Source organism: Nannobrachium achirus (genome assembly GCF_963921795.1).
Source record: "Nannobrachium achirus genome assembly, chromosome: 1".
Taxonomy (NCBI): Eukaryota; Metazoa; Chordata; class Actinopteri; order Myctophiformes; family Myctophidae; genus Nannobrachium; species Nannobrachium achirus.
In genome coordinates this window covers 81,690,100-81,706,298 of record NC_137810.1, presented here as the reverse complement: position 1 = coordinate 81,706,298, position 16,199 = coordinate 81,690,100, and the positions used below count along the sequence as shown (strand labels likewise).

Genomic DNA, 16,199 nt, shown 5'->3' with positions numbered 1-16,199 from the left:
GACTCACGTCACTGTTTAAATTGGATGCTCACAGTCCACGAAAATGTAAGATTACAGCGGCGCCGAGCTGGTCCCAAAAATGCTCTTGCATGCGTTCGTATCTGTGCTTGTTCTGAGCCAGATCTGCAATAGACTGTTAGTGTTAAAGCACTTAATGTAGATTGCTGCCATATCACTAGATTTAAATTGCTTGTCATTGTAATTTGGAAATAAAATCAGCGTGCATGTCCATGACGTAGCCGGCTATATGCTTTTATAAAATGTTATATTTTCACAGGATTATTTATTAGTGTGTTAGATATACATTTTCGAGTGGATACATGTGTCCATTGTCTGTCAGATAGTTAGACAATGCTGCCCTGCATGTCTACAATGGAATAAGAGGTGTAAGATGAATCCTACACCACCTCTGAACTTGACGTGAGATTTGATCCTACCCTACGCCAACGTCAAAGTCACATTGAAATGATAAATGCAGAGACTTGCCTAAATTTCGGTGTACGCCAAAATTGTGATCTGCACCAAATGAGGGCCAGTGTGTTTTGGGGACATTAAGCAGAATGTGTGGCAGAAGGAGGGTTGAACATTACAGAAGGTGTGTCAGGTAGAGGGAGTGTTTTGTAAACAAGCATCAGTTGGTGTGAAGGACCAGGCCAAGAGCAGAGAAACCTCCTGCATTCACTGGAAGCTCTACTGAAGAGCTTTCAGGACAGCATCCAGGGAGGGAGGGGCCAACAGAGGATAAAACACTGTATACAAATACAGACAGACAGACAGACAGACAGACAGACAGACAGACAGACAGACAGACAGACAGACAGACAGATACTCACATCTTGTAAGGAGTTCAGGATTAGTCCAGAATTCTCCTCCATGTTTCACTCTGTAGGAAGTAGAACAACAATGCATCAATGTCTGACTGTCTAACACAACGTCTCCACTACCTGACACTACAGTGTTTCTGCTACTAGTGAAATGATGGGAATTTGCTAAAATTGTGGGAACTTGCAAAAGAAAAATATGTGTTTTGATTAAAAAAAGGTGATTGAAAAGGTGACACACCCTTTTCTTACTAGGCTACTGTAGTATACCTTTATGAACGTGGCAAAGCTCAGTTTACAAGGAGTGCAATGAATGTTGCATCAAGGTGGATTAATTTAAATTGTCATTATTTGAATTTTAACGGAGCAGATAATATAGACATTATGTTTTATTGAGCAAGGGAAGAGATTATATCTTCTGTCTTGCACAGAGTCGGTGTGCGCACGCACGCACGCACGCATGCGCACACACACACACACACACACACACACACACACACACACACACACACACACACACACACACACACACACACACACACACACACACACACACACACACACACACACACACACACACACACACACACACACACACACACACACACAGGAGCACTGTTTTTTCACAGCAGTTTTGCTTCTGTGTGAACAACTGGTGAGGATGACTTTATAAACTTTATTTGGAAGTGGTGGAAAAAGTACATTTTCTACTTAAGTAAAAGTATCAATACTGCATTGTAGAAGTACTCTGTTACAAGTAGCAGTCCATAATTCAAAATTTACTTGAGTAAAAGTACAAAAGTATTGGCATCAAAATCTACTTAAAATACTAAAAGTAAAAGTCCAAAATGTTTGAAAATAGCAGATCTACAAGCTCACAACGTGTCACGATGTGACGCGTTGTGAGCTTGTAGCTTGGCTATTTTCAAATAGCCAAGGTATAAAATAGGGCTAAAGTGGTTTATGTATGTTTTAACATATTATAATATAGATCAGCAAAGTAACTAGTGTTAATGAAATCTTGCAAGCCCAGCTTATTTTACGTATTTCGCCTGTATATTTTTACTAGCACAATAGACGTTATGCCATTGGAACATGAAACAAGGGAATCACTGCACTAACCAACATGGACACAGTCCAAGTCTACTCACTGCAGAGACTCCAGTCCAGAGAAGTTCTTCAGTCCAGACACCGGCAACACGTTGAAGTTCAAGTCTAATTCTCTCAAAAGAGAAGGATTAGATCTGAGAGCTGAGGCCAGAACTTCACAGCTTCTCTCTGACAACCAGCAGTTCATCAGTCTAAATGAGAAATAAAACACACAATGTTTGATTGTCTGCTATAAAATACATTATTCTGAGAACCTGCTTACAACCACCTATTAAAGGACCTGGTCTGGATGGACTGTCTGGGTTTTAGAATAGAAAACCAGACAGAGTAACATGAACTAAATAATCTTTACTTAATCTCGCAACAGACAGGAAACAGCAACATGTTGAAAACAGATGATCCAGCAAAGAGACTGAAAACAGAGTTTCTAAATGGTTATTTCCAATACTTAATTCTGATTGTCTGGTTTCTGATTAAACCAGTAGATGACATGATAATCCACACCTTGAATCAGTTTATATCAAACCCAGGTGCATTATTTCTTTCCAGTGTTGTGAAGCTGAACTAGAGAAGGGAGCGCTTGATTTTCTCTCAAATCCTGCCGTGCGGGGCTTATAAGCTCCACCCACACACATAGGACTGTAACTGAGTGCCTCTGGGCGGGGCTTGTAAAAACACCAAGCGCCCCCCCTATAACCCATTCTGATTGCAACAGGTGTTTCTGCAGCCTGGCCGGGAACTACTTTCTTGTAGCTGGGAACTACTTTCTTGTAGCTGGGAACTACTTTCTTGTAGCTGGGAACTACTTTCTTGCAGACCTTGTAGTGAATTATTAGTGAAATAGAACAGTTTTAGTTGGTACATGTCTATGATTTATCATGTTGACATATTGTAACGGTTTTAGAAAAGCAAGAAGCCACGCGAGGCATGTGGTTACCTGTATTTTATAACGGCTGAGAGGGTTGGAGACACTCGGCTTCGCTTCGTGTCTCACCACGCCTTTCAGACGTTATAAAATACTGGGTAACCACCATAGACTGTAGAAAAATATGGACAGTGCGACGCCATTGCTTTCTATGCAGCCAAAATGAGTTTTTTTCCCCCCTTGTATGGGTGTCGCCATCTTTGTTTGAATGGTACCCCAGGAATCATAAGGAAAGCTATTGGCTGCCAACGGTCACGTGCAACCGCAGAGCTACATGGGAGAATGTGTTGAGCTCTGCCGAAAATATAGCAGACGAAGAAGAGAACGTGGACCGCCCACAAGCCAGCCAGCAAAAAACAAATCCAGTATGGCTGACACAGACGGACCGCAGTGACAGTAAATGTCCGAATAACTTTTTAATTTTGCCACGGAGATTTGAGCACCGAACGTTTGGACTCTGGAGTAGCCGCTGCAGCCTAACCAAGCCTGGGTTCCCCTGCCGAGGGCAGGAGGGAGAAATCGCTCCCTCCTGCTTCCCGAGGCTACCGCTAACCTGACCGGGCCGTCTAGGACTCTGTACCCCGCATTGGAAGCCTTATGTTGAGGACTCCACTTTTGAAAGTGCCCGTGTAGTTCCGCTGGGTCTTATAATAATCCAGTTGTCCACTAGCCCCATATAGAACCTCACCCGTCGCTGCATACTGTTGTGTCTCGAGGTTCTATATGGGGCTAGTTGTCCACTAGACTTTTCACAAAGCAAAGAGGCATTCGTCCAGAGAAATATGCATGTGTTTATTCATATTTATTAACAGGGATTTGTGATGTTTATAGGACTGAGGTTGCATTCATAGTTCATAGTTGCATTCATAGTTCTGTCACACCTCTTAACAAAAGCTGACAACAATTTGACACCTATGTTAACAATGCGAATAATGTAGGAATGGATGCAATATGCATATGAATTGTCTATTGTGACTACAGTCTGTGATTGTGACATGCTAAGTAGCCTACAGTAGAAGAGAAGCTGGATTCACGAATGGATTCATGAACTAATTATTGAGCTGACATGCAGTATCGTGGGTTAATTATTCCGGGAGGCTAAAGAGGTTATTTCAATCAGCGATCGTAAATGCGTTTGATTCATGTCATTTTTGTTTGATTGAGGTTTTTTACAGTAGTACATCATTCAGCATATTCCTCCTCTTTGATTCAGTCAATTTCATTCTGGTTTATATTTTGGAAATAAAATGTGAGATCAACCTATGTCTATTTGTGTGCGTTCCTATGCAAATTTGTGTGACATTTGTATGTGTGAGTGAATTGTGCTAACTTAGTTTGACGTGCAGACAGACTGTTCTATTGACAATTATACTGTAGCCTCAGTGTTATTTTCAAATGTTTTAATTAATACCATTTGGTGAGGCTAAATGTTGAGTGTTTCTTTTTAGTTGTATATTCTATTATAGGCTATACCACTTTATATACGAGTGGTTACTTGGGAGAAATACATTATTACCTAATAGCCGTTCTAAACCTACAAAAAGCCAGATAATTGCCATAACATCACGTCGCCGAAGCCTGCTATGACCAACTTCAAAGTCCAAAAGAGCTCCCGACCGAGATCTCCCATCCTGGCTCCAACAACAGGTATATGAGGTATGGCAATTATACAGGATAGCAGGACATGCAACTTCATATAAAAAGTGCTGTTTTCAGTTTCCAAAATGTTACATGAAATATTTGATAAATGGTCTGAAGTAGGCCTAATGTAAGTAAGTCTGTGGTAGGCATAAGACAAATTATCAAGAATGCCATATGCCAATGTTAAAGAGGAGTTTATAAAATAATATAGGCTTCCCTTGGCTTAGAACATAGGCTATTTTGGCTGTAAGTGGCCACTGATAATATATTGGCTGGTGTCCATATGTTTATGTAGGGCTATTAGCTTAATGGCATGCCATACTTGCACAAATCATGACGAGAAAAAACAAATAAAGACGCATTGTTTTGGTGGCATTATATAGGCTTGTTACACAATCGGGCAGTAGGTAGCCTTCATAATAAATAAATACAAAGTCGTGTATTTGTGGCTCATATGCCTATAAGAGTAAATACATTGTAGGCGTATGTCCTCACTCATTTTAATAGCTCTGGATTAAGCGTCTGCTAAATGTACATTGTAACCTGGGTTTGTATAATAGATTTATTTTGTAAAAATGTCTACACGCCGTTGTACAAAAAAAAAACGATCTAGCTAACAGTGCGTCGCATTACGACGAGTTAGATCTGCTCTGCTCTGGGTAACTAGTTGAATTGTGCATCAGTGCATGCAGGCTGGCCGCAGATCAGTGTCATCAGAAGTCGGCCCCGCCCCCACCCCGCAACTTTATAATTTATTTTAAAATACATTGGACCAAATTTCGACAAAACGCATATGATGGTGATTGAAAGGCTAGCAATAACTAGCGATAGGAACCATAAAGTATGTATGACGATGTGTATTAAGGTTAGAAAATCAAAGGGGAAAATGAATGGGATCCAATGCAGAATAATTCTTTTTGGTACCTTGCAGGGGGAAAACAGCGCAACTAGCGGCCAATCATAGGAACTTTGACTTCCGTGTTGGCTTCAGATAAAATCCTGTGAACGACACGCCTGGTAACCACATGCCTCTTGTGGCTTTATTGCTTCATTATACACATAAGACCTAACAGGTCAAAGGTCAATTGATGGACAGTTTAAGACAAGTGAAGCTGATAACTGCTGATGTCACAGACACAGGAAGGACATCTGCTGGAGAAAGAGACGATACAGACCAGTGGTGGAATGGAACTAAGTACATTTACTCAACTTCTGTACTTAAGTACAAGTTTAGTTTACTTTATTTACTTTACTTGATTATGTCAACTTTGTATATTTTATACTTCTACTGCACTACATCTATAGAGGCAAATACTGTAATCTTTACTCATTATTTGAAAACTTTAGTAACCATTTACTTCAGATCTGATTTAGATTATTGCAATATACATAAACGAGCTATTGTATCACCTATTATACACTTCTTTTTTTTTTGACACATGTTGAAAACATAAAAAGGGGGTATTCTGCAGATTGAGTTTTTGGTAATAAAGTGTATTTATTACTTTTACTAGTAACAGAGCTGCATTGTGGTATTGCCACTTGGATTATTTTTTACCCTGATACAGACAGACAGTCTTTGAGTGGTTTGAGTGAATTTAGTAAACATGTACATACTGTAGTTACTGTACCTCCTCATTATCCCAGTTAATGTGTTACTATGATATCAACCTTATTCATGCCACAATATTCACATTATAATCACATGATAAATCACTGATGGAAATAATGATTGTAAATGAATCTCACCGTAGAGTCTCCAGTCTACAATGAGGACTTTTCAGTGCAGCACAGAGTAGATCCAGTAGATCCAGGTCCAGGTGGTTGTAACTTAAGTCCAGGTGTCTCAGATGGGATGGATTAGAACTGAGAGCTGAAGACACAACTTCCATGTGTTCCTTCTGGAGGTCATGACCAAAGCCAACAAGTCTGTAATTAGAGGTGGTCAATCAGACCACGTGCACACACACACACACACACACACACACACACACACACACACACACACACACACACACACACACACACACACACACACACACACACACACACACACGTCAAGTCCATTTATTTATAAAGCAGATTTAAAAACAACCAGGTTGACCAAAGTGCTGTACATCATGAGAACGCAGTAAAAACAAATACAATACAAAGCAAAAACAATAGAAACATTTGTAAACATTTAAAACCTTGTAAGAACAGCTATAAAAACAAAACATTTAAGATATAAAACACTGACAGATAAAAGGCACAGGGAGGGAGGGGTCTAGGGCTCAAATGCTAGGGTGAAGAGGTGTGTTTTAAGTGGGATGGAAGGCTGTTCCAGAGAGCTGGGCCAGCCACAGAAAAAGCTCTGTGGTCCCGTCTATGGGTGCCAGTCAAGGCGGGAGAGGGTGGAGTTTGCAACCCCTATGTAAAGGGAGTTGAAGTAATCCAGCCTTGACGAGACAAGGGCATGGATTACTTTCTCTAGGTTCTGGGCCGAAAGAAAATATTTTATTTGTGCTACACACGCACACACACACTCACACACGCACGCGCGCGCACGCACGCACGCACGCACGCACGCACGCACGCACGCGCGCGCGCGCGCACACACACACACACACACACACACACACACACACACACACACACACACACACACACACACACACACACACACACACACACAGTTTGTATCAATTAAATGTTGAATTTATTCTAGCACTTTCTACCCAATATTGTGTGTGTGTGTGTGTGTGCGTACATGCGTGCGTGCGTTCATGCATGCGCGCATGCACGCATGCGTGCGTGCATGCGTGCATACAATACAGTACATTGTTTCTGTTCTAAGTTTTCAATTCACATGACTACTAACCGAGCCTTTCTGCTGTTCCTCACAGCTGGGATGAGTCTGCCTCGGCCCCCCGCTGATGTGTTGTATTTGTCCAGGTCCAACTCCTCCAGAACATCCTCTGACATCTGCAGCATGTGGGCCAGAGCTGAACACTGGGTTGGAGACAGTGTTGTCTTTGATCTGTCCCCTGACTTCAGGTACTGTTGGATCTCCTGATGCACTGAGTGGTCGTTCATCTCCATCAAACAGTGGAAGATGTTGATACATCTGTCAGGAGAGGAAAAGGGATCATTCATGTTCTTCAGGTTGTTGATGGCTCTCTGGATGCTCTCTGGACTGTACTGTGTCTGAACCAGTAGACCTCCTAACAGACTCTGGTTGGACGGCAGTGAGAGACCATGAAGGAAGCGGAGAAACAGGTCCAGGTGACCATTCTTACTACATATGGCTTTACGGTTGGCTGCGTCCAGGAAGTCCTCCAAAGAACTGACACCGTCTCCCAGGAATGTCTTCAGGACCTCCATGTTCTTCTGTGTGAAACAGTGGAACAGGTAGACTGCAGCCAGAAACTCCTGGATGATCAGATGAACAAAGCAGTAGACTGCTCTCTGGAAGAGCACGCCCTCTCTTTTGAAGATCTCTGTGCACACTCCTGAGTACAGCGAGGCGTCTTTCACATCCAGACCACACTCTTCCAGGTCTTCTTGGTAGAACATGATGCTGCCTTTCTCCAGATGTTCAAACGCCAGCCTGCCCAGCTTCAGAAGAACCTCCCTGTCCTTCTCCATGATCTGATGTTGATTCTCTCTCTCTTTTCTGTTTCTTTTCTTGTTTCTTCTTTCCCCCTCATGAGGCTCATCATACTTCAGCTCCTTCCTCTTTGTCTGGACCAACAGGAAGTGGCAGCACATGGCAGTCAGGGTCGTGGGCAGCTGTCCTGTCTCGTCTGTCTTCACCATGTCCTCCAGAACGGTAGCGCTGATCCAACAGAAGACTGGGATGTGACACATGATGTGGAGGCTCTTTGACGTCTTCATGTGTGAGATGATTCTGCTGGCCAGCTCCTCATCACTGAATCTCTTCCTGAAATATTCCTCCTTCTGGGGATCTGTGAACCCTCGTACTTCTGTCACCAGGTCAACATATGCAGGAGGGATCTGATTGGCTGCTGCAGGTCTGGTGGTTATCCAGATGAGAGCCAATGGGAGCAGATTCCCCTCGATGAGGTTTGTCAACAGCCCGTCCACTGATGATGTCACTGTGACATCAGAGATGATGTCATTGTTGAAGTTGAAGGACAACCTGCTTTCATCCAAACCATCAAAGATGAAGCCAACCTTCCAGACAGCGAGCTGCTCTGCTGTGACCTTCTTCAACGTTGGATGGAAAACATGGATCAGTGAGAGAAGACTGTGCTGCTCATCTCTGACCAAGTTCAGTTCCCGGAATGAGAAGGGAACCAGGAGAATGACATCTTGATTTTCCAAACCCTTTGCCCAGTCCAGAGCGACCTTACGCACAGAGAAGGTTTTTCCAATGCCAGCGACTCCCTTGGTCAGAACTCTTCTGATTGGTGTCTCTCTGCCAAGGAGGAGGGGCTTAAAGATGTCACAGCAGTTGATTGGTTGGTCATGGAGGGTGTTCTTCTTGGAGAGCGTCTCAAGCTGGTAGACCTCATGTTGGTTATTAACCCCTTCACTCTCTCCCACTGTGATGTAGAGCGCTGTGAAGATGCTGCTGAGAGAGGGCACTTCAGTGACGTCTGTCACACGATCCAGACTGTTCAAAGTGATCTTATAAACCTTTAAATCCTCCTGCACACTGACACCTGCTATGAGAAGACAATGAAGACATTTTAAACATTCAGCTTCATTCATAACTTTACATTCTTACAGATGTGTACATACATTAGTGTTACATGTCCTCTGTTAGAAAAATAATTTAATACAAATAGAACCAGTAAGACTCCCTAAATCGGGAGATAAGCGACCGTCAGGTCGCATAAACAAACTAGTTAGTAGGCAATCAGGAGAGAATATGGGAAATGGGACAGATCCATATTGATGACATGACTTTAGAGATACTGTGTACCGCTTTGCGTGATTTTAGGGCAAAATCTGTAGGCGCTGTGTCTAAAAATGTGTTTTTCAAAGATCGGCCAGATGGTGGCGCTAGATGGGACAGATGCATTTTGATGACATGACTGTGGAGATAATGTGTACCAGTTTGCGTGATTTTAGGGAAAATCTGTAGCAGCAGTGTCCAAAAATGTGTCTGCAAGAATCGGCCTCATGGTGGTGCTAGAAGAGGGCCATGTGAGAAATGAGGGGTTGTGGTTTGGCAGCTAAGGAGTGTGTGTGCAAAGTTTGGCATGGATCGGGGCAACGGTGGCGGAGATATGAGGCGGGGGAAAGTGTGACGTGTGACGTGACGGAGGGACAGACAGACAGACTGACTGATTGACTGACAGCCGGTGGAGGTTTTGATAGTAACTGCTACCTGACGGTCGCAATAAGAAAATAAATGCCAGGAAAATAATAGTGTGTGATATTTTTGTCTTTAGCTACACTATTTGAAAATGTCTTCTACCATCTACATATTAAAGTAATTAACAGTGAATGTTAATTAGTGTAAATTGTGTCCAGTCTTACTGTGTCCACTGCTGGTGTGACTGGGTGTCTTCAGTCTACGTCTGGTCCTGAAGATCTTTCCACACTGGGGACAGTCATGGTGTCCTGTTGGAGCAGACTGCTCCCAGTATGAGGTGATGCACTGTCTGCAGAACCAGTGTCCACAGCTGCTAGAGACTGGATCTGTCAGAACCTCCTCACACACTGAACACCTGGACGCCTGCTCTGTCACAACACACACCCTCTTCCTCTTCCTGTGGAGGAGAAGAATGATGTATTAGGACTAATAGTCCTGCTGGATAGAAGGATATTTATTTGTATTATTTATTATGACTATAGTCCTGCTGGATAGAAGGATATTTATTTATATTATTTATTATGACTTTAGTCCTGCTGGATAGAAGGATATTTATTAGTATTATTTATTATGACTATATTCCTGGAGGATAGAAGGATATTTATTTGTATTATTTATTATGCCTATATTCCTGACAAAAATACAGGTCTTTTTTTTTTACTTACATTTTTATCCCACGATTTTGTAACCCATTTTCACCCATTGCCAATTGCCTATGTAATCCTGGGATCCTGGTATCTACCCTAGGAGACACGGGGAAAACATGCAAACTCCACACAGAAAGGCCCTTTCGCTACACCCACCTATAGGTGTGGGCGCTGATGACGCGGAGGAGGAAACACGCCCCCAGCACTCACAGCCCCCCCCCCCCAGCGGGAAAATAAGGCTATTTCTTTACTGCTTGGAGTTGTTATAATAGTGTCCACACTGTCATGCAATTATATAGACCGATTTTTTGAGTGACACCCTGTAGAGAGCATTGCTGCCATTAGCTGTGGTGTAAACAGTAGTGTAAAGTAACTTTTAGCCTATATTTACTTAAGTACTGTACTTTAGTAAAAGTTTGAGTATTTGTACTTGACTTAAGTATTTCCCATTTTTTATCATTTTAATTCTACTCCAACACTGGCTGTGGTTTACACCACAGTAATGACAGCAGCGCCCTCTACAGGGAGCATAGGGAAATCTGTCTATATTCATGATTCTTATTTGGCCTGTAAATTAAGTTAAGTTATTACACTCCTATAACCTGTCTGTCTGTCTGTCTGTCTGTCTGTCTGTCTGTCTGTCTGTCTGTCTGTCTGTCTGTCTGTCTGTCTGTCTGTCTGTCTGTCTGTCTGTATGTCTGTATCATTCTGAGAACTTGAATAACATTAAATCTATCTAATGTACTTTGGACAGTATGATGAGTAACAACTGAAAAGACACACTGTTAATACCATCATAACCTGATAACCATAACTACAACACTAACATTTTAAAGTATAATAAAGTACTAAACTATTAAGAGCCAGAGCATTTATGTATCTACTGCTGTCTACATTGTGAGCAGATACCAGACATTGTTTGTGTCTTTCCAGTTGAAGTTCACAGAGATCAGTGAGCTTACTGTGTGTGTGGAGGTCCAGGTTCATTACTGAAGTCGGGCCCAAGTCCTTTAGACCAGTCACTCTTCACAGACACACAGCTGGGTGTTGGAGACTCTGCTCTGTGGTCAACAGTCATAAATAAACATTATTAAAACGATCACAACCTATTCATAATTTAAAACTAAAGTAATAAGAGCCAGACCATTTATAAACCTGGTGATCTGTGCTCAGTAGAGTTTGATAACAACTAAATCATTCAGTGTGTTTTACATTCTGACCTGTGATCAGTAGAGTGGTGTCCATCTTTGAAGTTAATAGGTCTAATCATGGACCAGTCACTCTTCATGGAGACACAGCTGGGTGTTGGAGACTCTGCTCTGTGCTGATCAACCCTGGTAGAAAGAGAGGATGAACATTGTTTAATTTATTTATATTCAATCATACAATCCATGTGGAATCCACACACACTTCTAGTCAAACATCTCTTCTATGAACTCTTCTTAAAACACTTCAACGTCCTCAGAGTGATAGTGGTGCTGGTGCAGAAATGAACGGTACAAACAACCTGCCCAGTGCCAACCAGTTTCACCATCAGAAGGCAGGTTTGGAGATTTCAAACATAGTTGTATTTTAAATTCATACAAGGACAATGGCTTCCATTGAATTCTCATTATTTAACACTTGTAGATCGTCTATGTTTTATAAAGGAAGTCAGTATTTCAGTAGTATTTTCACTAGATACTTTTACTTCTACTCAAGTCATTATTTTAAAGTAACAATACTTTTCCTTGAGTACAGTCTAGTAGAGTTCTTCCCGGGGGCCCCGAACTCAAAATTACCTGAGGACCAGAGAAACCTGTACAGGGATCGGTCAGTGTTTTATCATAGTCACTCGGAGCCGGGTCGGAATGGCCGCATCTCCCTTGGAACACCGGACTGTAATCATCATGTGTGTTACCCGAGAGGACCCGTACTGTGTGTTTACTTTCTGCATTTTACGCAAACTGTAAAGCAATAAATCAATGTGTGTGTGCGTGCTGGCGTGCGCTATAAGGAACAAACTACTGGAGTTCTGTTTAATGTGTGTGCTCACTATGCTGTGTTTAAGCTGACCTAGGATCAGATCCGTTAGCCGCGTGGCAGCAAGATGAACGGCTGTGTAACTGTGAGATGATAATGCTGGTCTAGGATCAGTTTAACAGTGGGGGAAAAAGAGCTTGGTGTGTGCGTAATGCATGCGTGATGCGTAGCTACTCCTGCTGCCAGGCTGATGAGAAAGCACCCACGTACAACCATGACAAACAAACCGAAAATGACTTAAGTATTCCTTTGTCCCTTGCTTTTGTTTCGATCTTAATATTATAGATTCCTTGGCAGTCTTCTTCTGCCTGTCAATCAGTTAACAGCACACAGCACACGGCTGCAGTGAGTGAGGGATCTTGGTACATGAAAAGGGGTTTTAATAATGATTTAATGGTCTGGGACTCTGGGTCTCTCGCAACCTCGGAAATAAAAGGATTTCGGGAAAACATGTCACGCGTTACGGTCTGTAAAAAAGAAAGAAAGTCGGAAAGGGACGGAATCGGACGAGACTGTTACGGGGCCACTCGGGTTTGGTTTTGTAATTTGATTATTACTTCGGAACAGGTCGGAATAGGATGAAAATTGGCAGTCCATTTCGATTTCAGTTCATATTTTGGACCCGTGAAGAGCTCTACAGTTTAGGCCTATGCTATGTTCAAGACAACCTAAAAATCAAAGATCACTACAGCTGACAGTGAGATACTCTACTACAGTCTGAATTTTCTCCTTTAGACCAGTCACTCTTCATAGACACACAGCTGGGTGTTGGACCACCTGGTCTGTGGTAAACAGTCATAAATAAACATTATTAAAACGATCACAACCCATTTGTGATTTAATACTATAAGAGCCAGACCATTTATAAACCTGGTGATCTGTGCTCAGTAGAGTTTGATAACAACTAAATCATTCAGTGTGTTTTACATTCTGACCTGTGATCAGTAGAGTGGTGTCCATCTTTGAAGTTAATAGGTCTAATCATGGACCAGTCACTCTTCATGGAGACACAGCTGGGTGTTGGAGACTCTGCTCTGTGCTGATCAACCCTGGTAGAAAGAGAGAATAAACATTGTTTAATGTATTTATATTCAATCATACAATCCATGTGGAATCCACACACACTTCTAGTCAAACATCTCTTCTATGAACTGTCTACTCTGAAGTATAAAACACTTCAACATCCATAGAGTGAAATGACAGAAATGGACGGTACAAACAACCTGCCCAGTGAACCAGTTTCACAATCAGTAGGCAGGTTTGGAGATTTCAAACCTAGTTTTATTTTAAATTCATACAAGAACAATGGCTTCCATTTAATTCTCATTATTTAACACCTGTGTGAACATTCAGCAAAACTAGCAGATCTACAAGCTCACACCATGTCATGTAAGCTTGTAGATTGTCTAGTATTTCAGTAGTATTTTCACTAGATACTTTTACTTCTACTCGAGTCATTATTTTAAAGTAATAATACTTTTCCTTGAGTACCGTCGAGGGCAGTATGGACAGGGCCACTATATTTTCACATTCACTCCAGAGGACCACAATGCACATACTATACAGTAAAACATAAAGTAAAGCAAGTAATAAGTAGTAAAGCAAAAATAGACGATCTACAAGCTCAAAACGCGTTACAGTGCGACGCGTCTTGAGCTTGTAGATCTGCTATTTTTGCTATCTTTGAATTGGAATCCTGAATTAATTTTAGCTATACTTGAAGTAACATTGTTATTTAATTTTAAATGCATTTATATGTTCTTATGTTAAAGGATTCATAGGTAAAATATATACATTTTTAGCAGTAATTTCCCTTCATCACATCAGTAACTATATTATTGTGCTGGGGTGTTTCCTTGCAGAAAGACACATCCCCTGGCTGTATTTTTGTTCTGTTCCACTCTTTATGTTGACATTAAATGTCAACAGAAACAGTGGAGGGAGGTTTTTGTCAGGGGGAGCTCAGCCAGAGCTCTTACTTGCTCCCTTTGAACTTCAAAGGGGTTGTGCACTAAGGTAATTGATTGGGCCATAAAATTGTCAAGTACTCGTCAGTGATCTATTTAATGAATGAAAGCAGTATTTTGCATACATTTTGTGTAGAGGCCAATTTGTGCTTTTACCTATAACCACCGATTAGTGTAAAACGTTGTATGCACACTTCCCAGAGGCCAAGGAAAAACCTGTGCCCTGCATTTTTCACATCTGCCATTTATAGCGCCACCAGAGGGCAGACTTACAGTATGTAAAACACATTCTTCGATATTATTCCTTCAGATTTTATCCGAAAATCACACAAATCAGTACACAGTATCTCTACAGTGATGTAATCATGACGGGTTTGCAGGATCGCTCCTTTTTGAACAAAATGTCTCAAACGCAGCCTGCTATGTGTGTGAGATTTTGTACACACATTCCCACAAGGCCAAGGAACAGATGCCACCCTTCCCACATTGGCCTGTTATAGCGCCACCAGCGGGTCAATTTTTGCAAAACACATTTTTGGAACAAAATGTCTCAAATCCCGCATGCAGCGTCCGATTGCCGTGAAAGGCCCAAGAACACGTGGTACCCTTTTCACTTTGGCCTATTATAGAGTCACCACTAGGCCAAACAAAAACAAAAACACCTGACCTGCCGGAGAACTGTTCGGAAGAACACTGCTTCTAGTTTTCTTTGATTTCTTCTTTGCTTTCCCTTGATGCTTTTTTGCTTTCCTGCTTTTTCTGCCTTGGCCACTTTATCGCTGCTTGCAGCTATATTTTTATTTTAAATTCATCCAAGAACAATGGCTTCCATTTAATTCTCATTATTTAACACCTGTGTGAACATTCAGCAAAACTAGCAGATCTACAAGCTCACACCATGTCACGTAAGCTTGTAGATCGTCTAGTACAGTAGTATTTTCACTAGATACTTTTACTTCTACTCAAATCATTATTTTAAAGTAACAAGACTTTTCCCTGAGTACAGTCTAGGGCTAAGCTATGTCCAAGACAACCTAAAAATTCAAGATCACTACAGCTGACAGTGAGATACTCTACTACTGTCTATATTGTGAGCAGATACAACACATTGTTTGTGTCTTTCCAGTTGAAGTTCACAGAGATCAGTGATCTTACTGTGTGTGTGGAGGTCCAGGTTCATTACTGAAGACGGGCCCAAGTCCTTTAGAGCGGTCACTCTTCATAGATACACAGCTGGGTGTTGGAGACTCTACTCTGTGGTCAACACTTCTGGAATCATAAAGATACACCACAATTAGCATATGGATGATTATTTTAGTTTTTTATTTTTATTATGCTACCTTAAAATTAAAACTAATCTTGAACACTGAGTCCATAGTTTTCATGTTTCCATAGTCTATATGTTAAAGGAATCATAGGTAAAATATATACATTTTTAGCAGTCATTTCCCTTCATCAGTAACTATATTATTGTGCTGGGGTGTTTCCTTGTAGAAAGACACATCCCCTGGCTGTATTTCTGTTCTGTTCCACTCTTTATGTTGACATTAAATGTCAACAGAAACAGTGGAGGGAGGTTTTTGTCAGGGGGAGCTCAGCCAGAGCTCTTACTTGCTCCCTTTGAACTTCAAAGGGGTTGTGCACTAAGGTAATTGATTGGGCCATAAAAGTGTCAAGTACTCGTTAGTGATCTATTTAATTAATGAAAGCATCAAAGACAACTACCTGTTTGATGCCCGT

At 41.6% G+C, this 16,199-nt stretch overlaps 2 protein-coding genes across 2 annotated transcripts; both read right to left on the bottom strand.

The window, feature by feature from the left end:
- Positions 1 to 690: 690 nt before the first annotated feature.
- LOC308290130 (protein NLRC3-like) lies at positions 691 to 11,282 on the bottom strand (the record flags this gene model as incomplete). The annotated part of the gene is made up of 6 exons (XM_080731905.1): positions 691 to 883; positions 1,973 to 2,122; positions 6,247 to 6,426; positions 7,358 to 9,098; positions 10,027 to 10,220; positions 11,272 to 11,282. The coding sequence occupies 6 exons, from the start codon at positions 11,280 to 11,282 to the stop codon at positions 691 to 693; spliced, it is 2,469 nt and encodes an 822-aa protein (XP_080588031.1).
- Positions 11,283 to 11,428: 146 nt separating this feature from the next.
- Positions 11,429 to 15,699, bottom strand: LOC308290119 (uncharacterized protein; the record flags this gene model as incomplete). The annotated part of the gene is made up of 4 exons (XM_080731894.1): positions 15,615 to 15,699; positions 13,428 to 13,541; positions 11,691 to 11,804; positions 11,429 to 11,531 (listed from the first exon to the last, which is right to left on the bottom strand). The coding sequence occupies exons 1-4, from the start codon at positions 15,680 to 15,682 to the stop codon at positions 11,429 to 11,431; spliced, it is 399 nt and encodes a 132-aa protein (XP_080588020.1). The 5' UTR covers positions 15,683 to 15,699.
- Positions 15,700 to 16,199: the final 500 nt, after the last annotated feature.